Source organism: Neomonachus schauinslandi, chromosome 10 (genome assembly GCF_002201575.2).
Source record: "Neomonachus schauinslandi chromosome 10, ASM220157v2, whole genome shotgun sequence".
Taxonomy (NCBI): Eukaryota; Metazoa; Chordata; class Mammalia; order Carnivora; family Phocidae; genus Neomonachus; species Neomonachus schauinslandi.
Window position 1 is genome coordinate 86,652,918 of NC_058412.1, and position 24,654 is coordinate 86,677,571.

Consider the following 24,654-nt stretch of genomic DNA (forward strand, 5'->3'; position numbering starts at 1 on the left):
TAAAATGGAAGTTGAAAAATTAGACTATATTCCCCATTAATTTATTTTAAGAAATTCTGAGAAACCTGTAAGTTTACTATCTTTCATCTAAATACGTGACTACATAATTGATGCTCTTCCCGTAATTTTTTTTTTATTCTTATGTTAATCCCCATACATTACATCATTAGTTTTAGATGAAGTGTTCCATGATTCATTGTTTGTGCATAACACCCAGTGCTCCATGCAGAATGTGCCCTCCTCAATACCCACCACCAGGCTAACCCATCCTCCCACCCCCCTCCCCTCTAGAACCCTCAGTTTGTTTTTCAGAGTCCATCGTCTCTCATGGTTCGTCTACCCCTCCGATTTCCCCCGCTTCATTCTTCCCCTCCCGCTACCTTCTTCTTCTTCTTTTTTTTTTCTTAACATGTATTGCATTATTTGTTTCAGAGGTACAGATCTGAGATTCAACAGTCTTGCACAATTCACAGCGCTTACCAGAGCACATACCCTCCCCAGTGTCTATCACCCAGTCACCCCATCCCTCCCACCCCAACCCCACTCCAGCAACCCTCAGTTTGTTTCCTACAATTAAGAATTCCTCATATCAGTGAGATCATATGATACATGTCTTTCTCTGTTTGACTTATTTCACTCAACATAATACCCTCCAGTACCATCCACGTCGTTGCAAATGGCAAGATCTCATTCCTTTTGATGGCTGCATAATATTCCATTGTATATATATACCACATCTTCTTTATCCATTCATCTGTCGATGGACATCTTGGCTCTTTCCACAGTTTGGCTATTGTGGACATTGCTGCTATAAACATCGGGGTGCACGTACCCTTTCGGATCCCTACTTTTGTATCTTTGGGGTAAATACCCAGTAGTGCAATTGCTGGATCATATGGTAGCTCTATTTTCAACTTTTTGAGGGACCTCCATACAGTTTTCCAGAGTGGCTGCACCAGCTTGCATTCCCACCAACAGTGTAGGAGGGTTCCCCTTTCTCCACATCCCCGCCAACATCTGTCGTTTCCTAACTTGTTAATTTGAGCCATTCTGACTGCTGTGAGGTGGTATCTCATTGAGGTTTTGATTTGGATTTCCCTGATGCCGAGCGATATTGAGCACTTTTTCATGTGTCTGTTGGCCATTTGGATGTCTTCTTTGGAAAAATGTCTGTTCATGTCTTCTGCCCATTTCTTGATTGGATTCTTTGTTCTTTGGGTGCTGAGTTTGATGAGTTCTTTATAGATTTTGGATACTAGCCCTTTATCTGATATGTCATTTGCAAATATCTTCTCCCATTCTGTCTGTTGTCTTTTGGTTTTGTTGACTGTTTCCTTTGCTGTGCAAAAGCTTTTTATCTTGATGAAGTCCCAATAGTTCATTTTTGCCCTTGCTTCCCTTGCCTTTGGCGATGTTTCTAGGAAGAAGTTGCTTCGGCTGAGGTCAAAGAGGTTGCTGCCCGTGTTCTCCTTTAGGATTTTGATGGACTCCTGTCTCACATTGAGGTCTTTCAACCATTTGGAGTCTATTTTTGTGTGTGGTGTAAGGAAATGGTCCAGTTTCATTCTTCTGCATGTGGCTATCCAATTTTCCCAACACCATTTGTTGAAGAGACTGTCTTTGTTCCATTGGACATTCTTTCCTGTTTTGTCAAAGATGAGTTGACCATAGAGTTGAGGGTCCATTTCTGGGCTCTCTATTCCGTTCCATTGATCTATGTGTCTGTTTTTGTGCCAGTACCATGCTGTCTTGATGATGACAGCTTTGTAATAGAGCTGGAAGTCCGGAATTGTGATGCCGCCGGCTTGGCTTTTCTTTTTCAACATTCCTCTGGCTATGCGGGGTCTTTTCTGGTTCCATACAAATTTTAGGATTATTTGTTCCATTTCTTTGAAAAAAGTGGATGGTATTTTGATGGGGATTGCATTAAATGTGTAGATTGCTCTAGGTAGCATTGACATCTTCACAATATTTGTTCTTCCAATCCATGAGCATGGAACGTTTTTCCATTTCTTTGTGTCTTCTTGAATTTCTTTCAGGAGTATTTTATAGTTTTCTGAGTACAGATCCTTTGTCTCTTTGGTTAGATTTATTCCTAGGTATCTTATGGTTTTGGGTGCAATTGTAAATGGGATCAACTCCTTAATTTCTCTTTCTTCTGTCTTGTTGTTGGTGTATAGGAATGCCACTGACTTCTGTGCATTGATTTTATATCCTGCCACTTTACTGAATTCCTGTATGAGTTCTAGCAGTTTTGGGGTGGAGTCTTTTGGGTTTTCCACATAAAGTATCATATCATCTGCAAAGAGTGAGAGTTTGACTTCTTCTTTGCCAATTTGGATGCCTTTGATTTCTTTTTGTTGTCTGATTGCTGTGGCTAGGACTTCCAATACTATGTTGAATAGCAGTGGTGATAGTGGACATCCCTGCCGCGTTCCTGACCTTAGGGGGAAAGCTCTCAGTTTTTCCCCTTTGAGAATGATATTCGCTGTAGGTTTTTCATAGATGGCTTTTATGATATTGAGGTGTGTACCCTTGATCCCTATACTCTGAAGAGTTTTGATCAAGAAAGGATGCTGTACTTTGTCAAAAGCTTTTTCTGCATCTATTGAGAGGATCATATGATTCTTGTTCTTTCTTTTGTTAATGTATTGTATCACATTGATTGATTTGCGGATGTTGAACCAACCTTGCAGCCCAGGGATAAATCCCACTTGGTCATGGTGAATAATCCTTTTAATGTACTGTTGGATCCTATTGGCTAGTATTTTGGTGAGAATTTTTGCACCCATGTTCATCAGGGATATTGGTCTGTAATTCTCCTTTTTGATGGGGTCTTTGTCTGGTTTTGGGATCAAGGTAATGCTGGCCTCATAAAATGAGTTGGGAAGTTTTCCTTCCATTTCTATTTTTTGGAACAGTTTCAGAAGAATAGGTATTAATTCTTCTTGAAATGTTTGGTAGAATTCCCCTGGGAAGCCATCTGGCCCTGGGCTTTTGTTTTTTGGGAGATTTTTGATGACTGCTTCAATTTCCTTAGTGGTTATAGGTCTGTTCAGGTTTTCTATTTCATCCTGGTTCAGTTTTGGTAGTTGGTACATCTCTAGAAATGCATCCATTTCTTCCAGGTTATTTAATTTGCTGGCATAGAGTTGCTCATAATATGTTCTTATAATTGTTTGTATTTCTTTGGTGTTGGTTGTGATCTCTCCTCTTTCATTCATGATTTTGTTGATGTGGGTCATTTCTCTTCTCTTTTTGATAAGTCTGGCCAGGGGTTTATCAATCTTGTTAATTCTTTCAAAGAACCAGCTCCTAGTTTCGTTGATCTGTTCTACTGTTCTTTTAGTTTCTATTTCATTGATTTCTGCTCTGATCTTGATTATTTCTCTTCTCCTGCTGGGTTTAGGCTTTATTTGCTGTTCTTTCTCCAGCTCCTTTAGGTGTAGGGTTAGGTTGTATACTTGAGACCTTTCTTGCTTCTTGAGAAAGGCTTGTATTGCTATATACTTTCCTCTTAGGACTGCCTTTGCTGCATCCCAAAGATTTTGAATAGTTGTGTTTTCATTTTCATTGGTTTCCATGTATTTTTTTAATTCTTCTTTAATTTCCTGGTTGACCCATTCGTTCTTTAGTAGGATGCTCTTTAGCCTCCATGTATTTGAGTTCTTTCTGACTTTTGTCTTGTGATTGAGCTCTAGTTTCAAAGCATTGTGGTCTGAAAATAGGCAGGGAATGATTCCAATCTTTTGGTACCGGTTGAGACCTGATTTATGACCTAGGATGTGATCTATTCTGGAGAATGTTCCATGGGCACTAGAGAAGAATGTGTATTCCGTTGCTTTGGGGTGGAATGTTCTGAATATGTCTGTAAAGTCCACTTGGTCCAGTGTGTCATTTAAAGTCTTTATTTCCTTGTTGATCTTTTGCTTAGATGATCTGTCCATTTCAGTGAGGGGGGTGTTAAAGTCCCCCACTATTATTGTATTGTTGTCGATGTGTTTCTTTGCTTTTGTTATTAATTGCCTTCTATAATTGGCTGCTCCCATGTTAGGGGCATAGATATTTACAATTGTTAGATCTTCTTGTTGGATAGATCCTTTAAGTAGGATATAGTGTCCTTCCTCATCTCTTATTACAGTCTTTGGTTTAAAATCTAATTTGTCTGATATAAGGATTGCCACCCCAGCTTTCTTTTGGTGTCCATTAGCATGGTAAATGGTTTTCCACCCCCTCACTTTCCATCTGGGGGTGTCTTTGGTTCTAAAATGAGTCTCTTGCAGAGAGCATATCGATGGGTCTTGTTTTTTAATCCGGTCTGATAGCCTGTGTCTTTTGATTGGGGCATTGAGCCCATTTATATTCAGGGTAACTATTGAAAGATAGGAATTTAGTGCCATTGTATTGCCTGTAAGGTGACTGTTACCGTATATTGTCTGTGTTTGTTTCTGGTCTATATTGCTTTTAGGCTCTCTCTTTGCTTAGAGGACCCCTTTCAAGATTTCCTGTAGGGCTGGTTTTGTGTTTGCAAATTCCTTTAGTTTTTGTTTGTCCTGGAAGCTTTTTATCTCTCCTTCAATTTTCAATGACAGCCTAGCTGGATAGAGTATTCTTGGCTGCATATTTTTCTCATTTAGTGCTCTGAATATATCCTGCCAGTCCTTTCTGGCCTGCCAGGTCTCTGTGGATAGGTCTGTTGCCAGTCTATTGTTTCTACCCTTGTAGGTTACATCTCTCTTCTCCCGAGCTGCTTTCAGGATTTTCTCTTTGTCTGTGAGACTCATAAGTTTTACTATTAGATGTCGGGGTGTTGACCTATTTTTATTGATTTTGAGAGGGGTTCTCTGTGCTTCCTGGATTTTCATGCCTGTTTTCTTCCCCAAATTAGGGAAGTTCTCTGCTATAATTTGCTCCATTATACCTTCTGCCCCTCTCTCTCTTTCTTCTTCTTCTGGGATCCCAATTATTCTAATGTCGTTTCGTCTTACGGTATCGCTTAGCTCTCGAATTCTGCCCTCGTGATCCAGTAGTTGTTTATCTCTCTTTTTCTCAGCTTCTTTATTTTCCATCATTTCATCTTCTATATAACTGATTCTCTCTTCTGCCTCATTTATTCTAGCAGTTAGCGCCCCCATTTTTGATTGCACCTCATTAATAGCCTTTTTGATTTCTACTTGGTTGGATTTTAGTTCTTTTACTTCTCCAGAAAGGGTTTCTCTAATAACTTCCATATTTTTTTCAAGCCCAGCTAGTATTTTTAAAGTGATGATTCTGAACTCTAGATCTGACATCGTACTCATGTCCGTATTGAGTAGGTCCCTGGCAGTTGGTACTACCTCTTGTTCTTTTTGTTGAGGTGATTTTTTCCGTCTTGTCATTTTGTGCAGAGGAGAATAGATTAATGAGAGAACAAAATGCTAGCAGAGTAACAACGTCCCCAGAAAATATACTCTAAACAAATCAGAAAAGACTTGAAGCAGTGGGAAAAGAAAGGGAAAGAGAGAAAAAAGAAAAAGAAAAAAAAAGAAAAAGATAAAGATAAAAACAAAAACAGGCAAAACAACAACAACAACAAAAAAAAAACCAGAATGTGATCAAATATGATCAGGCTGGTATATAGATCAGTGCCACACACTAGATTTGGGGTGTATTTTGGTCTTTTAGAAGAAAGTGCCTCCCAAAATTTTAAAGAAAGAAAAACTTATATATGTACAAAAATAAGAGTTGATATGATGAAGGGATGGAATATGACTGTAAAGATGGAAATTATAAAATATTTTATAAAAGGAATTGATAAGAAGTTGTTTGAAAAAAGAAAGAAGAGGATTTAAAAAAAGAAAAAAGATAAAAAAGGGAGAGGATGTGATCAGGCAGGGGAATAGAAAACACCATATACTAGAGATTTAGGATACATTTTAATCTGTTAGAAGAAACTATCTCAAAATTTTAAAGAGAGAACAACTTATATATATAAGCCAAAAATACGGGTAACTACTATGAAGGGATAGAATATGACTCTAAAAATGAAAAATAAAAATGTTTTTTTTTAAAAAAAGGGATTGATAAGATGTTGGTTGAAAAAGGGAAAAAGAAAAATTCAAAAAGAAAAAAAAAGAAAAAAAGTTAAAAAAAATTGACTTTGAAAGACTAAAGAATCATGATAAAAAAGCCACGAATTCTATGTGCAGTATTCCCCTAGCGCTGGAGTTCTGCCGTTCTCATTGATCGGTAAACTTGGTCTTGGCTGGCTGTTCTCGCTGATCTTCTGGGGAGGGGCCTGTTGCCGTGGTTTCTAAATGTCTCTGCCGGAGGCGGAATTGCCCCGCCCTTGCCCCCTCCCGGCTAAGTAATCTGCTCGGGTTTGCTCTCCGGGGCTTTTGTTCCCTGCAAGCTTTCCCTACAGCTTTGGAGGCGGAGAGTGAAAATGGCGGCCTCCCAATCTCCGCCCCGGAGGAGCCGAGAACTCGGGGCCCCGCTCCTCAGTGAGCCCCCAGAGAAAAGCCGTCAGTCACTCCCGTCTCCCCGGTCTCCAGCCGCACTCCGTGCTCACCCGGCCTGTGACCGCACGTTTCTATCTCTGGCACCCGACCCCGGGTGGAGTCTCCAAACCCAGCAGATCCCTGCGGTGCACTCCTGCTCGGCTCCTCCCGGGGGAGGAAGGTGAGTCTCCCTGGATCTGCCGCCTGTTGGGTCCCTGCTGGAGGAGCAGGGGCCCGACTGTGCCACGGATCACAGTTTATGGCAACCCCGAGCTGAGAGCCCGCACCTGGGCTCCACCTCTGCAGCCGGCTTCCCTGCTCCGATACCTGGGAGCTCTGCCACACTCAGGCACCCCCGGTCTTTCTGTGACCCCGAGGGTCCTGAGACCACACTGTCCCGGAGGGTTGCACCCCCCGCTTAGCTACCAGAGTGACCTCCCTCAGCGGAGCAGACTTTTAAAAGTTCCGATTTTGTGCTCCGTGGTTCTATCACTTGCCAGAAGCGGCCGACGGAGGCCCCTCCCCCGCCGTCTATCCTCCCGAATATCGCCTCGGATTCACTTTTCCGCACTTCCTACCTTCCAGCAAGTGGTCGCTTTTCTCATGAGAGAGTTGTTGCTCTTCTTTTCTTCGATCTCCTGTTGAGTTTGTAGGTGTTGAGAATGGTTTGATCCCTATCCAGCTGAATTCCTGAGAGGAGACGATATCCAGGTCTCCTACTCCTCCGCCATCTTGCTCCGCCCCCCCATCTTTTTTTTTTTTAACTTTTGCAAGTTTTTGACTGAAAGATGAGAAAGAATAGTTCAAGAAAGACAGGAGACTGATTATGTTTTTATTTGTGGAAGGAGAAGTAGATGAGCAGAAATTGGGGTAAACCCAGTCACTTCAAAAATGAAAGCTTTGGGCTGGAAGACTTCATGGATTCTAAAATGTAACTAAGCTCAGACTCTCAGAGATAATATGCATCCTGGAATTCTTTAGGTAGCTATATGTTTTCAGTTTCTGTTTTTGATGTTCTGTAGTCACTGCTTGTTACAACCTTTCTCATTGGCAGTGACATCTAGCTACATTTCTCATTTGATCTAAGTTCTTTGGCTTCCCTGAACTCATTTATGGCCTCCCACAGTAGGAGTATGGATGACCTTCACTTACTGTTGTCTGGAAGCCTGCTTTATCCCTGGAGAGATTACTTTTTCCCATCACACTCTCAATCTAGTGTGCTCTCGCTCTCTTTTTTTTTTTAAGACTTTATTTATTTATTTGAGACAGAGAGTGAGCAAGAGAGGAGAGAGCACAAGCCAGGAGAGGGACAGAGGGAGAGGGAGGAGCAGACTCCCCACTGAGCAGGGAGCCCGTTGTGGAACTTGATCCCAGGACCCTGGGATCATGACCTGAGCTGAAGGCAGCTGCTTAACCAACTGAGCCACCAGACGCCCCCTCTCTCTTTTTAATTGAAGTACAGTTGGTTGACACAAAACATTATATTAGTTTCAGATGTATAATAATGATTTGACAATGTTATATGGTATACTGTGCTCAGCACAAGTGTAGGTACTATCTGTCATCATACAACTCTAGCACTCTTTTTTTTTTTTTTTTTAAGATTTTATTTGACAGAGAGAGACACAGCGAGAGAAGGAACACAAGCAGGGGGAGTCGGAGAGGGAGAAGCAGGCCTCCTGCCAAGCGGGGAGCCCGATGCGGGGCTCGATCCCAGGAACCCAGGATCACAACCTAAGCCAAAGACAGAGGCTTAATGACTGAGCCACCCAGGCGCCCCATAGCACTCTTTTTTTGAGAAGGGTTTCTTTAACTGCTAGCCAAAGAACATTGTTGCCCGTACCTATCTCTTAAGGTTATATATTTCTTAATAATTTTGTATGTGTTTGTATGGGTGTGTGGTGAGTGGAGTGGATATGTGAATTATTATGTGATTGATCTATTGATAATTGGATTTTTGATCTAGTGTGACCGAACTGAAAGAGCTTGGGAGAAATCCTTTGGTACCAGCTGGGAGAGTGCTTTTTTATGGTTACTCTAAACTTTAGTGTAGATGAGGAGTCAGCAATATTTTTCTTTAACGATGAAATAGTAAATATTTTGGGCTCTGTGAGCCATGCAGTCTGTCATGACTCAACTCTGACATAATGCAAAAGTAGCTACAGGCAATAAGTAAGTGAATGAGCATGGCTGTATTCTAATAAGATGTTATTTATAACAGTAAACAGTGTTCAGATTTGGTCCATGGGCTATAGTTGGCCAACTTTTGGCATGATAAATGATGTATATATACAGTTGACCCTTAAACACCATGGGTTTGAACTGTGTTCCACTTATATGAAGATTCTTTTTTTCGATAGATGCGGTACAGTATTATAAATGTATTCTCTCTTCCTTATGATTTTCTTTTTCATGTCAGAGTCTACCATCTTTTATTATTATTTTTTTCTCATTACATTCAGGAAAATTATTCTCCTATAGTAATCCTGGATATGACAGAGATCCAGCTGGGAATTGCATTTTCCCATCGCTTCTCAAGGGTATTTTCTGCTGATCTGGGTCACTTTGTTCCCTTCCTCCTCCCCTCCTCGGAATCCACCCGTCTTCATTTTTTTTCTTTTTTTGATGTTCATTTTTTTTTTCTTTCCTCTCTCTCTTTTTTAAAATTTAAATTCATTTAATTCACATATTATTAGTTTCAGAGGTAGAGTTCAGTGATTCATCAGTCTCATATAATACCCAGTGCTCCTTGTATCATGTGCCTTCTTTAATGTCTATCACCCAGTTACCTCATCGCCCCACCCCTCCCCCTCCAGCAGCCCTCAGTTTCCTATGATTAAGAGTCTCTTATCGTTTGTCTCCCTCTCAGATTTCATCTTGTTTTATTTTTCCCTTCTTCTGCTATGATCCTCTGTTTTGTTTCTTAAATTACATATGAGTGAGATCATATGATAATTGTCTTTTTCTGATTAACTTACTCACTTCAGCATAATACCCTCCAGTTCCATCCATGTCAATGTAAATGATAAGATTTCATCCTTTCTTTTTTTTAAATTTTTTTTATTAAGATTTTATTTATTTATTTGAGAGAGAGAGAATGAGAGACAGAGAGCACGAGAGGGAAGAGGGCAGAGGGAGAAGCAGACCCCCTGCCGAGCAGGGAGCCTGATGCGGGACTCGATCCCGGGACTCCAGGATCATGACCTGAGCCGAAGGCAGTCGCTTAACCAACTGAGCCACCCAGGCGCCCAGATCTCATCCTTTCTGATGGCTGCATAATATTCCATTATACCACATCTTCTTTATCCAATCATCTGTCAGTGGACATCTGGGGTATTTCCATAGTTTGCCTATTGTGAACATTGCTGCTATAAACATTGGGGTGCAGGTGCCCCTTCAGATCACTACATTTTGTATCTTTGGGGTAAATACCTGGTGGTGCAATTGCTGGGTGGTAGGGTAGCTCTATTTTTAACTTTTTGAGGAACCTCCATACTGTTTTCCAGAGTGGCTGCACCAGCTTGCATTCCCACCAGTAGTGAAGAGGGTTCCCCTTTCTCTGCATCCTCAGCAATATCTGTTGTTTCCTGACTTGTTCATTTTAGCCATTCTGACTGGCATGGGTTGGTATCTCATTGTGATTTTGATTTGTATTTCCCTGATGCCGAGTAATGTTGAGCCATTTTTTCATGTGTCTGATGGCCATTTATATGTCTTCTTTGGAGAAATGTCTGTTCATGTCTTCTGCCCATTTCTTGACTGGATTATTTGTTTTTTGGGTCTTGAGTTTGATAAGTTCTTTCTAGATCTTGGATACTAGCCCTTTATCTGATAAGACATTTGCAAATATCTTCTCCTATTCTGTCTGTTGTCTTTTGGTTTTGTTGACTATTTCCTTTGCTGTGTAAAGGTTTTTTATTTTTATGAAATTCCAGTAGTTCATTTTTCCTTTGTTTCCCTTGCCTTTGGAGATGTGTCTAGCAAGAAGTTGCTGCGGCCAAGGTTGAAGAGGTTATTGCCTGTGTTCTCCCCTAGGAGAACATATCGATGGGTCTTGCTTTTTATAGATTTTTTTTTTTAAGATTTTATATTTACTTGACAGAGAGAGCACAAGCAGGGGGAGTGGCAGGCAGAAGGAGAAGGGGAAGCAGGCTCCCCACCGAGCGGGGAGCCTGATGTGGGGCTTGATCTCAGAGTCCTGGGATGATGACCTGAGCTGAAGGCAGATGCTCACCCAACTGAGCCACCCAGGCTCCCTGGTCTTGCTTTTTTATCCAATCTGATACCCTGTGTCTTTTGATTGGGACATTTAGCCCATTTACACTCAGAGTAACTGTTGAAAGATTTGGATTTAGTGCTACTGTATTACCTATAAAGTCACCTGTTTCTGTATATTGTCTTGGTCCTTTCTGGTCTGTTACTTTTGGGCTCTCTCTTTGCTTCAAGGATCCCCTTTAATATTTCTTGCAGAGCTGGTTTAGTGATCACAAATTCTTTTAGTTTCTGTTTGTCCTGGAAGCTTTTTATCTCTTCTTCTATTTTGAACGACAGCCTTGCTGGTAAACTGTTCTTGGCTGCATATTTTTCTCATTTGGCACCCTGAATATGTCTTGCCAGTCCTTTTTGGCTTTCCAGGTCTCTGTGGATAGGTCTGCTATCAGTCTAATGTTTCTACCCTTGTAGGTTACCAACCTCTTGTCCCGAGCTGCTTTCAGGATTTTCTCTTTCTCTGAGATTTGCAAGCTTCACTATTATTTTGAGGTGTTGACCTATTTTTCATGATTTTGAGGGGGATTCTCTGTGCCTCCTGGACTTGATTGCCTGTTTCCTTTCCCAGATTAGGGTAGTTCTCAGGTATAATTTGCTCAAGTATATCTTCTTCCCCCTCCCCTTTCCTTTTTCTGTGATTTCAATTCTAATATTCTTTTGCTCCATGGTATCACTGATCTCTTGAATTCTCCCCTGGTGATGCAGTAGTTGTTTATCCCTCTTTTTCTCAGCTTCTTCATTCTCCATCATTTTGTCTTCTATATTACTAATTCTCTCTTCTGAGTCATTCATCCTAGCAGTTAGAGCCTCCATTTTTTTTTAAAGATTTTATTTATTTATTTGTCAGAGACAGAGAGAGAGAACAACAGTGCAAGCAGGGGGAACAGCAGTCAGAGGGAGAAGCAGTCTCCCCGCTGAGCAAGGAACCCAATTTGGGGCTTGATCCCAGGATCCTGGGATCATAACCTGAGCCGAAGGTAGATGCTAACTGACTGAGCCACCCAGGTATCCGTAAAGCCTCCATTTTTTATTGCATCTCATTGATAGCCTTTTTGATTTCAACTTGTTTAGATTTTAGTTCTTTTATTTCTCCTGACAGGGATTTTCTCGTGTTTTCTATGCTGTTTTCAAGGTCAGCTAGTATATTTATAATCGTTATTCTGAACTCTAGTTCCAGTATCTTATAGCCATACTGATTAGGTCCCTGGCAGTCAGAACTTCCTCTTGTTCTTTTGAGATGAGTTTTACCGTCTTGTAATTCTGTCCAGAGAAGAATAGATGAATGAGAGAACAAAATACTAAAATGTCAACAATGACCCCAGATAAATATACACTAAGCAAATCAGAAGAGCCCCAGAACCGAAAAAACAAAAAAATTTAAGAAAAAATAAAAAATAAAAAAAATGAGAGAGAATATAATCAGACAGGTGAACAGAACAGAGCAATTCATTGGATCCTGTGTGTATTTTGGTCTGTTTGTTGGAAGACTAGATCCCGGAACACCTGGGTGTCTTATTTGGTTAAGCGTCTGCCTTTGGCTCAGGTCATGATCCCAGAGTCCTGGGATCAAGTTCCCCATCGGGCTCCTTGTTCAGCAAGGATCCTGCTTCTCCTCTGCTTGCTGCTCCCCCTGCTTGTGCTCTTTCTCAGCTTCTTTCCATCTCTCTTCCTCTCTGACAAATAAATAAGTAAAATCTTTAAAAAAAAAAAAAAAAACTAGATCCTAAAATTGTAAAAAAAGGAAAACTTATGTATATACAAAAATAAAATTAAATACAATGAAAGGATAGAATGTAACTGTAAAAATGAAAATTTTAAAAAACTTAAAAAAAGTTGACAAAATAAGAAATTGGGTGAAAATGAAAGAGAAAAGAAATAGTAAATTTGGAAAACTAATCATGAGAAAAGAAAACATGAATTCTATATACTGTTTTCCTCTAGTGCTGGAGTTTTGCAGTTCTTTGTGGTTGGTAAAATTGGTCTTAGTTGGATGTTCTTGCTGATCTTCTTGGGAAGGGGCCTGTTGCACTGATTCTCAGGTGTCTTTGCCCCAGGAGGAACTGCACTGCCCCAAGCCAGGGGTCAGGCTATGTAATTGGCCCCGGATTGCTCTATATGGCTTTTGTTCCCTGAAGGCTTTACACACGGCTTTAGAGATTGAGAATGGAAATGGCAGCCTCCCAATCTCCAGCCCTGGAGCTAAAAGCTCGTGCCCGACCATCCCCCACTCCTCAGTGTGCCCTTGGGGAAAAGCAATCAATCATTCCTGTGTCCCAGGTCTCCATCTGCACTCTGTGCTCACCTAGCCCATGACTGAGCATTTCTATTCAGTCATGTGACCCCGCTTGGAGTCTCCAAAGCCTGCAGACTCCTGTGGCGCGCACCCACGCCATTCTTCCCCAGGAGGGAGGGTTGTCTGACTGCGGTTCTGCCATTTGCTGGTTCCCTGCTCAGAGAGTGGTTTCCCAACCCTTCTGCGGTTTGTGTTTTATGGCAACACTGTTCTGAAAGCCCACTTCTGGGCTTGCTGATGGCAGCCGGCTTTCCTGCTCCGATGCCTGGGAACTCTCATGCACTCAGGTACCCCTGTTCTTTCTGTGACCCTTGGGATCCTGAGAGCACACTGTCCCACCTAGGATTCTTCCCTGTTTGGCCACCTGAGTACCTTTCAGGCAGGGACATATACCAGAGCAGACTTCTAGAAGTTCTGATTTTTCGCTCTACTACTATATTACTTTCTGGTAGCCGGCTTTCTGCAGCTCCCTACTCTCGCGGTTTATCTTCCAATATGTTGCTTAGGATTCACTTCTCCACACCTCCTACCTTGCAGAAAGTGCTTGCTTTTCTATTTGTAGAATTGCAGCAATTCTTTTCTTAGAGCTCTGGTTCAGTTCACAGGAGTTCAGAATGATTTGATAGCTCTCTAGCTAAATTCCTGGGACCAGACAAAACTAAAGTCTCCTATTCCTCCGCCATCTTGGAATGTCTGTCCTTATGATTTTCCTAATAACATTTTGTTTTCTCTAGCCTACTTTATTATAAGAACATTGTGTATCATACATATAACATTAAAAAATATGTGTTAATTGGCTGTTTATATTATCATTAAAGCTCCTTGTCAACAGTAAGCTACTAGTAAAGTGTTTTGGGGAGTCAAAAGTTCTTTGTGGATTTTTTATTGCCCAGGGGTTGGTGACCATCACCCCTGCATGGTTCAAAGCTCAACTGTGTTTCAAAATTGCTAAATAAAAAGGTAACTTATTTCTGTGACTGACTTGTATGGTAATTTATGGTAGCATTGTACATAAATAAGTCTGCAATATTATTATGATAATAAAAAAACAATTCCCATTAAGTCTTGCCAAGCTGAGGAGTCAAGGATTAATATTCAGGATTCATCAGGCTAGAGAGTCCCCGTGAATACCATAGGCTCTCATTTGAAAGAATCAGGGTTGCACCCTAGGAGGAGGCAAATTAGAGATATATGAAATCCTCCTCAAGCTGAAATGTGGTCTTAACTGATATTAGTTCCTGTTTAGAATAAGGCGATTAGTTCCCATTTTGAGTATCTAGCAAAGGAAAGAATGAGCCCTCTCTGAAAGAAAATGTGTACAAAATTTATATATTTTCTTTGTCATTCTATACAAAATTTAATCATTATATTAAAAGACAGAATCACATGAATCACTGAATTCTACTCATGAAACCAATATTGCACTGTATGTTAATTAACTAGAATTTAAATAAAAATTATAAAAAGACAGAATCATATAACTCAATATGAAGAGAACAAAAATGCCCCAGGCAATGTGAATATACCTGGCAGTGATCCAGATATTGGAGCTAGTAGGTAGTGATTTTAAAATAATGATTAATGTGTTCAAAAAAGTAGAAAAAAAGATTGAGAACTTCATTAGAGAAGCAGAATTTATAAAAAGGAATTAAAATGAAATTCTGAAACTTAAAAATACACTAATTGAATTTCAGAACTCCAGTGAATGGATTTAATAGCAGATGAGATGCAGCAGAAGATAGGATTAATGAACTGGAAGATGATTTCCTAAAAAGTTTTGAAATAAAAACATTGAGTAGAGAAAGAATAAACAAATTTATAAAAGAGATACATTTCGTTAAAATTTCTAACATGGGAGTTCAAAAAGAGATCATACGGCAAAAACAAAATATTTGAAGAGAAATGGCCACATATTATCCAAAACTTGTAAAAACAGTATGCCAACTTATAGATTCAAGAAACTATGTTAAGCCTAAACAGGATAAATGATGAGAAAAAGCAAACATACGAACATTGTTTTAAGACTGCTGAAAACATTAGATAAAGATAAAATCTTTAAAGTGATCAGAGAAAAATAAGACACTTAACTTTCAGAGAAGGAGCAGTAAGACTTAAGACTATCTTTTAAGGAGGAAACATCATATACCTTAAATATAAATAGAAAAAGAGAGAAAAACCCTCCTTTTTGTTGTATGAGGCCCGCATAACCTTGAAACTAAATGTGTCAAGATTGTTATAAGAAAAGAAAAATTCAAATCAGTTGCATGGATATAGTTGCAAGAAATTTAAATATTAGCAAATTGAATCTAGCAATAGATAAAAATAATATAGCTAAATGGATTTAGTACAGGAATTACAAAGTTTATCATTTGGAAGTTATGGTTTATCATTTGAAAATTACAGTTTATCATTTGAAAATTAACACATCTGATAAATGGAGAAAAATCATATTTCTATTGATAATAAAATTCAGCACTAACTCATGATATTAGTAATAAAAGAGAACTTAATTTTGATAAGGTATCTACAAAAATAACCCAACAACAAAATCATATTTAAGTTATTGTTTTCCCTCTGAAATCAGAAGAAGGGTGCTCACTCTTAACTGTTTCTATTGAACACTGTACTGAGAGTCCTAGTCAGTGCAATAGGGAAAAAAAAAATAGAAAATAAGGATTGGAAAGGAAGAAATAAGAATTATCTACTGATAACATGATTATGTAACTGTATATACAGGTATCCAAATGGATATACAGACAAGTTAGTAGAATAAAGGAAATATAGGCAAATCCTTGGATGTTAGTTCAATATACAAAAATCAGTTGTATTTTTATATACCAGCTGTAATCAAATAGTGTTATTTATTGAAAGATCCCACAGATAATAGCATCAAAAAGCATTAGCTATCCAGGAATAAATATAAAAGAAAGATGTATATAACACATACACTGAAAAGTACAGAACATTATTAAAAGAAAATAAATAGATCTAAATAATTTGAAGGCTATGTTATGTTCATAGATATGAAGACTCAATATTTATAAACATGTCAGTTCTTCCCAAATTTATACATTTAATCCAATTTCAATAATTCATTACACTGCATACTTAATGATTTGTACACTTTCATGTACATACATAAAAAGTTTGATTAAAAGACATTTCCCATTAAAACATATACTTGTAAGATCTCAGGAGACTTGCAAATTTTTTATAGAATGAAGTAAACTTAGATACTATTAGTACTTTAGGGACAAATGATTTTAGCTCTGATTTTTTTTTAATTAAAATTTTTATTTTTTTATTGAAGTATAATTGACATACAATATCCTATTAGTTTCAGGCATATATCATAGTGATTCACTATTTTTATACATTTCAAAATGATTTCCATGATAAGTCTAATTACCATAAGCGGTGATCTTTAATTACGAATGCTACCTCTGTTTTGTTACATTGTTCGGTTATACAGACTAGATAATATCTTTACAAAATCTTTAGTATGAAATCAGCTTAAGTTTTATATTGAAATATTTAATGTTTTCTCACTTTAGTTAAATGAAGTAAGTGAAGAAAATAAGAAGATGGAGATTCAGGCTAAGAGAGTTCAAGCTCGTTTAGATAATTTACAGGTAAGTTGCCTGCTCTTTTGAACAAGGGTTTTTTTTTTTTTTTTAAAGATTTTATTTATTTATTTGACAGAACACGAGAGAGGGAACACAAGCAGAGGGAGTGGGAGAGGGAGAAGCAGGCCTCCTGCTGAGCAGGGAGCCCGATATAGGACTGGATCCCAGGACCCTGGGATCATGACCTGAGCCGAAGGCAGATGCTTAATGACTGAGCCACCCAGGTGCCCCAACACAAGTGAATTTTATGTGATTGCCTTTGGATTTTCCCACCTTTAATAGAATTGTATTTTAATTCATGGATATGTACTGTTGCAGAGGAAGTATGAGTTTATGACAATACAGAGATTGAAAGGAAATTCGCATGCTGCTAATGAAATGAAAAGTTTAAAACAAGATAAAGTACCAGTCTCAAAAACTCACAAGGTATGATGCGATTGAAAATTTCTCCACTAGAAAATAAAGACATTTTCTTTTTGTTCTTGAATCTGTTTTTGGCAAACATCATTTTGGTATGAAAGGATTCACCATAATAATTCCTTTACAGAGAAATATCTGTATAATATTTCTAATATGCTTTTATTTACAAAAGCAAAACAAAATATTTCAGCAGTGTTTTAGGCAGACCTTAAGAGCTTTATTATTCATTGTGTTTTAAGATTCCACAAGCTTTCAGTGTTTTCTGTCAAGACTGCAATCCATGCCTGAATGGGCTTTATTTATTTATTTTTTCCTAAGGAATTTTTTACTTTGAGGTATAAATTATGTACAGTAATATAATGCAGAGATCATTAAGTATATAGCTTAGTCAGTTTTGACAAATGCCTATACTCATGTAACCTGCAGCTAGATATAGAACATTTCCATCACCCTAGAAAGTTCTGTTATGTCCCTTCTCAGTTCTTCCTTGCAAGAAGTAGCTGTTAATCTGATTTCTATCACCATGGATTAATTTTGCCTATTTTAGAACTTTAGTCAGTGGGGTTGTATAGTATGCTCTCATCTGGGTAAGGCTTATTTTGCTCATCATAACATTGGGTGTATCAATAGTTTGTTCCTCTGTATTGCTCAGTAGTATTCTACTGTTTGAATATATCACAATTTGTTTATCCATTCTTCTTTTAATAGACACCTGGGCTATTTCTACTTTTTGTCTATTATGAATAAAGCTGCTAAGAATGTTTGCGTACAAGGCTTTTAGTGGACAGATGTTTTCATTCCCCTTAGAAATACAAGCAAGACTGGAATTTTTGGGTCATAGATATTTGACTTTTTGTGGAACTGCCAGTTTTCCGAAGCAGTTATACCATTTTATACTCCTACTAGCAATGTTTGAATGTTGTGGTTACTCCAAACTATGCCAACATTTGGTGTTTTCACGCTTTTTCATTTTGACCTTTTCAGCGGGTGGCTAGTGATATTTCACTGTGGGCTGTTAATAATTTTGATAAATCCTCTAGTTCTTTTCATGAAGTGGGAATACAGCATCATTTAAAGATAGCTGTGGAGGAATCTCAGTTACAAAATCAGGAGCCACCATTGGGCAGTGTGACTGTGAAGGTGTTAACTGTCTGGCTGGCCTGTGATGACGATATCATGGCTCTGCAGGATCAAATTCAACAAAAGATTGCTGTGCAGAGAATATGCAGGGAATAATCTCAATCTTTTGGTATCGGTTGAGACCTGATTTGTGATCCAGTATGTGGTCTATTGTGGAGAAAGTTCCATGTGCGCTCGAGAAGAATGGGTATTCTGTTGTTTTAGGGTGGAATGTTCTGTATATATCTATGAGGTCCATCTGGTCCAGTGTGTCATTCAGAGCTCTTTTTTCTTTGTTGATTTTCTGCTTAGATGATCTGTCTATTGCTGAGAGTGGACTATTGAGGTCTCCTACAATTAATGTATTGTTATCAATATGACTCTTTATTTTAGTTAACAGTTGGCTTATGTAGATGGCTGCTCCCAGGTTGGGGGCGTAGATATTTACAAATGTTAGATCTTCTTGTTGGATAGACCCTTTAAGAATGATATAGTGTCCTTCTGTGTCTCTAACTACATTCTTTAGCTTAAAATCTAATTTGTCTGATATAAGAATTGCTACCCCAGCTTTCTTTTGAGGTCCGCTGGCATGGAAGATGGATCTCCATCCCTTCACTTTCAGTCTGGATGTATCTTTAGGTTCAGAATGAGTCTCTTGTAGACAGCATATGGATGGGTCCTGTCTTTTAATGCAATCTGCAACCCTGTGCCGTTTTATGGGAGCATTTAGGCCATTCACGTTGAGAGTAATTATTGAAAGATATTAATTTATTGTCATCCTGTTGCCTGTGAAGTCCTTGTTTCTATAGATTGTCTCTGTAAATTTCTGTTGTAGATCACTCTTGGGGTCTTTCTCCTTTTATAGAACCCCCCTTAATATTTCTTAAAGGGCCAGCTTAGTGGTTACATATTCTTTCAGTTTCTGCCAGTCTTGGAACCTCTACATCTCTCCATCCATTCTAAATGACAGCATTGCCTGATAAAGTATTCTTGGCTGCATGTTCTTCTCGTTTAGTACCCTGAATATGTCTTGCCAGGCCTTTCTGGCTTGCCAGGTCTCTGTGGATAGGTCTGACGTTATTCTGATGTTCCTCCCTCTGTACGTAAGGAATCTCTTCCCCCTAACTGCCCTTTAGATGGTTTCCTTTGTCGGGCACCTGGGTGGCTCAGTTGGTTGAGCGACTGCCTTCGGCTCAGGTCATGATCCCAGGGTCCTGGGATCGAGTCCCGCATTGGGCTCCCTGCTCTGCGGGGAGCCTGCTTCTCCCTCTCCCACTCCCCCTGCTTGTGTTCCCTCTCTCTCTGTCAAATAAATAAATAAAATCTTTAAAAAAAAAAAAAAGATGGTTTCCTTTGTTCTAAGATTTGCGAGTTTTACTATTACATGCTGGGGTGTTGGCCTGTTTTTCTTGATCTTGGGAGGGGTCCTGTCTGCCTCTAGGACACGAATGTTTGTTTCATTCCCCAGATTAGGGAAGTTCTCAGCTACGATTTGCTCAAATATATCTTCTAGTCCTTTCTCTCTCCCCCCCCGAGTGATCCCAATAATTCTGACATTGGAACATTTCATGGTGTCACTTATTTCTCTGATTCTATTTTCATGGATTTTGAGTTATTTTTCCCTGGCCTCCTCTTGTTCCTTCTTGTCTATTAATTGGTCTTCTAGATCACTAATTCGTTCTTCTGCCTCACTTTACCTAGCTGTTAGATTATCTAGATTAGATTGGATCTCGATAGCATTTTTAAATTCTGCCAGTTCAGCTTTCGTTTCTGCCCTTAGAGACTCTTATGTTGCCATTAATCGATTTCTTCATTCTAGCTATCATCTTCACAATTGCTAGCCTGAATTCCATCTCCGACATCTTGGTTATATCTGTATCCATTTGTAAATCTGTGGTATAAGACATAGTCTCTGAGTCTTTCCTATTTTGGGGGTTCCTCCTCCTTGTCATTCTGTTGATGGGTGGTTGAGGGAATGTATAGAGTCCAAATTATTGACCACAACCCAAGCAAGATGCACCTGTTTTATAGGGACGTAAGGCTTGCTGGCCTCTTGTTCATCCAGCCTTCCTTCTGGGGGAGGGGACTGCCACACTGTTACTCAGGCATCCCTGTTTGGGTAGAGTTGCCCTGCCCCCATGGCGGGGGATGGGCTCAGTGAAAACCGTTTGGGGGGGGGCTTTTGTTCTCTAGTGGCTTCCCTGGTGGCTTTCCGCATCTTTTCTGAGAGTCAGAGCAGAAGAGACCGTTTCCAGCCCTCTGCCTCAGAACGGAGAGATCGCAGTCTGTTCTTCAGTGAGCTCTCCAGGCCACACTATCTCTGTTTCTGTGTGTGCTGCATTAAACTTCACGTCCTGGGTTGTGTGCCCCTCAACAGCGCTCCCAGTCCTCGCCTCCAGATCGGGGCATGTCTCTGCCCTTTGTGCTTCTAAAACCACCAGGTCCCCCAGTTCACATGCCGGGCCCCGCTGGTTTCAGTCCAGGGGGCTGCCCTAAAGTCCTTTCCCTGCTGCTACCGGTCTGTGAGTCTGTGCCCTGTCCACAACGTGGGAGGCTATTGCTCACTGGCGGTGTAGGATCCCGACGGTTTGGCTCCCTCCTCCTTCCGTATATTCTCCGATATCTGCCCGCAGAATCAAGGCCCCCCGCTTCGTATCTCGAAACCAAACACCTGCGATATTCTGTTTATAGAGATCCAGATCTATCTTTGTACATCTCGGGCTGATTTCGTGGGTGTTCAGAGTGGTCCGGTAGATATCCAGCTCAGTTCCAGGGGCTGGTTGGAATAGGGTCCCCTACTCCTCAGACCATAAAAGACCATAATGCTTTTAAACTGGAACTCAGTCACAAGAAAAAAATTGGCAGATATTCAAACACTTGGAAGTTAAAAACCACTCTGCTCAAGAATGTTTGGGTCAACCAAGAAATCAAAGAAGAGCTTAAACAATTCATGGAAACCAATGAGAACAAAAGCACTTCAGTCCAAAACCTATGGGATACTGCAAAGGCGGTCCTAAGGGGGAAATACATAGCCATCCAAGCCTCACTCAAAAAAATAGAAAAATCCCAAATTCACCAACTAACTCTACACCTTAAAGAACTAGAGAAAAAGCAAGAAACGATGCCTAAGCCACACATTAGAAGAGAAATAATTAAGATTAGAGTAGAGATCAGTGAATTAGAAACCAGAAACACAGTAGATCAGATCAACGAAACTAGAAGCTGGTTCTTTGAAAGAATTAATAAGATTGATAAACCACTGGCCAGACTTATCCAAAAGAAAAGAGAAAGGACCCAAATTAATAAAAGTATGAATGAAAGGGGAGATATCACGACTAACACCAAGGAAATAGAAACAATTAATAGAAATTATTATCAACAACTATATGCCAATAAATTAAGCTACCTGGGAGAAATGGATGCCTTCCTGGAAATCTATAAACTCCCAAGACTGATAGAAGAAGAAATTGACAACCTGAATAGGTCAATAACCAGTAATAAGATTGAAGCAGTGATCAAAAACCTCCCAAAAAACAAGAGTCCAGGGCTTGATGGATTCCCTGGAGAATTCTACCAAACATTCAAAGAAGAAATAATACCTATTCTCCTAAAGCTGTTTCAAAAAATAGAAACAGAAGGAAAGCTTCCAGACTCTTTCTGTGAGGCCAGCATTACCTTAATACCCAAACCAGGCAAAGACCCCATCAAAAAGGAGAATTTCAGACCGATATCCCTGATGAATATGGATTCCAAAATGCTCAACAAAATCCTAGCTAATAAGATCCAACGATACACGGAAAGGATCATCCACCACGACCAAGTGGGATTTATCCTGGGATGCAAGGGTGGTTCAACACTCGCAAATCAATCAGTGTGATAGAACACTTTAATAAGAGGAGAGAGAAGAACCATATGGTCCTCTCAATTGATGCAGAAAAAGCATTTGACAAAATACAGCATTCTTTCCTGATTAAAACTCTTCAGAGTATAGGGATAGAGGAAACATTCCTCAAGTTCACAAAATCCATGTATGAAAAACCCACAGCAAATATCATCCTCAATGGGGAAAAGCTGAGAGCTTTTCCCTTAAGATCAGGAACATGACAAGGATGCCCACTCTCACCATTGTTGTTCAACATAGTACTAGAAGTCCTAGCAACAGCAATCAGACAACAAAAAGAAATAAACGGTATTCACCTTGACAAAGAAGAAGTCAAACTCTCTCTTCGCAGATGACATGATACTTTATGTGGAAAATCCAAAAGACTCCACCCCGAAATTACTAGAACTCATCCAGCAATTCAGTAATGTGGCAGTATACAAAATCAATGCACAGAAATCAGTTGCTTTCTTATATACTAACAATGCAACTGTAGAAGGAGAAATTAGCGAAACGATTCCATTTACCCTAGCACCAAAAACCGTAAGATACCTCAGAATAAACCTAACCAAAGAAGTAAAGGATCTATACTCTAGGAACTATAGAATACTCATGAAAGAAATTGAAGAAGACACAAAGAGATGGAAAAACATTCCATGCTCATGGATCGGAAGAATAAACATTGTTTAAATGTCTATGCTACCCAGAGCAATCTATACCTTCAACACCATCCCGATCCAAATTCCAATGACATTTTTCAAAGTGCTGGGATAAACAATCCTAAAATTTGTATGGAATCAGAAAAGACCCTGAATCACCAAGGAAATGTTGAAAAAGACAGAGGGAGAAGTAGGCTCTCCACTGAGCAGGGAGCCCAGTGTGGGGCTCGATCCCAGGATCCTGGGATCATGACCTGAGCTGAAGGCGGACACTTAATGGACTGAGCCACCCAAGCATCCCTCAGTTTCCTTTTTTTTTTTTTTTTTTAAAGTAGCCTCCACACTCTGGATGGAGCACAGTGTGGGGCTTGAACTCACGAATCTGAGAATCAAGACCTGAGGTGATATGAAGATTTGGATGCCTAACCTACTGAGCCACCCAGTCATTCCTCAATTTCCTTCTTAAGATGGGTTTTCTCTCCTTCTCTTAGCCATCATTTAAATGTTTCTTATGTTAATTGGAGATGTTTGATTTGAAATTTCCTTTGGGGAAGCTTTTTCATTCAGTACATATTTTAGCGACCTTTAGGTAAATTATTCTATAATCCCCCAATTTAAAGCTTTCTCTTGAAATTTTATGAGACTGTGAATGGAAATAAATGTTTGATATAATTTTTTATCTATAGGTACCACTTAATGCACAAGTGTATGAACTTTTAACTGTCTTCATGGACTGGATTTCAGATCATCACCTTAGTAAAATAAAAAGTGAAGAATCTGGAATGGATGGTGGAAAGCCGCTACTCAAATTTGCTTCTCAGAGAAATGATATTCAGGAGAAGTGTATAAAGGTTTGTTTTTTGTTTTGATATATATGATTCATGAAGATTAAAACTGGAAAGTCTGTGGTATGTGTTACAAGAGAAAAAAATATTGAAAGTATTTTTGATAGAAAATTAACCATACCAATAGTTCTAAAAAGATTCGTTCCCAACTTAAGATTAATTCATAGTTTTACTTTTCTTAACATAATGGGAATTTCTTTTTAAAAATAGAGGCTACAAATTAAGAACTTACTCTAAAAATGGCAAAAAGAATTTTATACTAGTTACGGAAATGATCAGTGATATGAATAAGTCCTGAAAACACATCATTTTGGGTTCAAATTCCACTAAACTAATTTTTTTTTTGTCATGAGAGGATAAAAAGTCTATTTGTAAGGGGCTTCTCATTAACAAAAATAAGTGACCATTTTCTTAAGTTACAGACGTTAATTTGGATATTGGTATTCATGATTTCTAGTTAGTAAATGTGGTCGTTAGAGGTTGACAATTATATTCTACAAGAAATATATTTAAAAATTTGAAGAGTAGACATCTAAAGTTGTTTGTTTGGTTTAATGTTTTCAGAAGTAATTTCATAATTGTTGAATATTGGCCAGGGTTCCATTTTAGAAAATTATTTCCAATTTTCATCCCTTACCTAAAATATTTCTTCTAAATGCCTTTTCTTATTGGCAGAATAGTGACCTTCCAGATGTTCATATCCTAATCCCCGTATGTTATGTTCCATGGTAGAAGTGACCTTCCACTAGAGATTGACCGGGATTGTCTGGGTGGGCCCAGTAATCCTGTAAGCTTTTTTTTTTTTTAATTTTTTTATTCTTATGTTAATCTTCATACATTACATCATTAGTTTTTGATGTAGTGTTCCATGATTCATTATTTGTGCATAACACCCAGTGCTCCATGCAGAATGTGCCCTCCTCAGTACCCATCACCAGGCTAACCCATCCTCCCACCCCCCTCCCCTCTAGAACCCTCAGTTTGTTTTTCAGAGTCCATCGTCTCTCATGGTTCGTCTACCCCTCCGATTTCCCCCCTTTCATTCTTCCCCTCCTGCTACCTTC

At 39.2% G+C, this 24,654-nt stretch overlaps 1 protein-coding gene across 1 annotated transcript in view; it reads left to right on the forward strand.

Moving 5' to 3' along the window:
* CCDC138 (coiled-coil domain containing 138) overlaps window positions 1-24,654 on the forward strand; it is a 186,003-nt gene that overhangs the window by 63,245 nt on the left and 98,104 nt on the right. Inside the window, exons 7-9 of the mRNA XM_044919023.1 lie at window positions 16,596-16,673; window positions 16,986-17,093; window positions 23,432-23,596. Of these exons, the coding sequence (XP_044774958.1) occupies window positions 16,596-16,673; window positions 16,986-17,093; window positions 23,432-23,596 (351 nt within the window). The remainder of the gene's footprint in view (window positions 1-16,595; window positions 16,674-16,985; window positions 17,094-23,431; window positions 23,597-24,654) is intronic.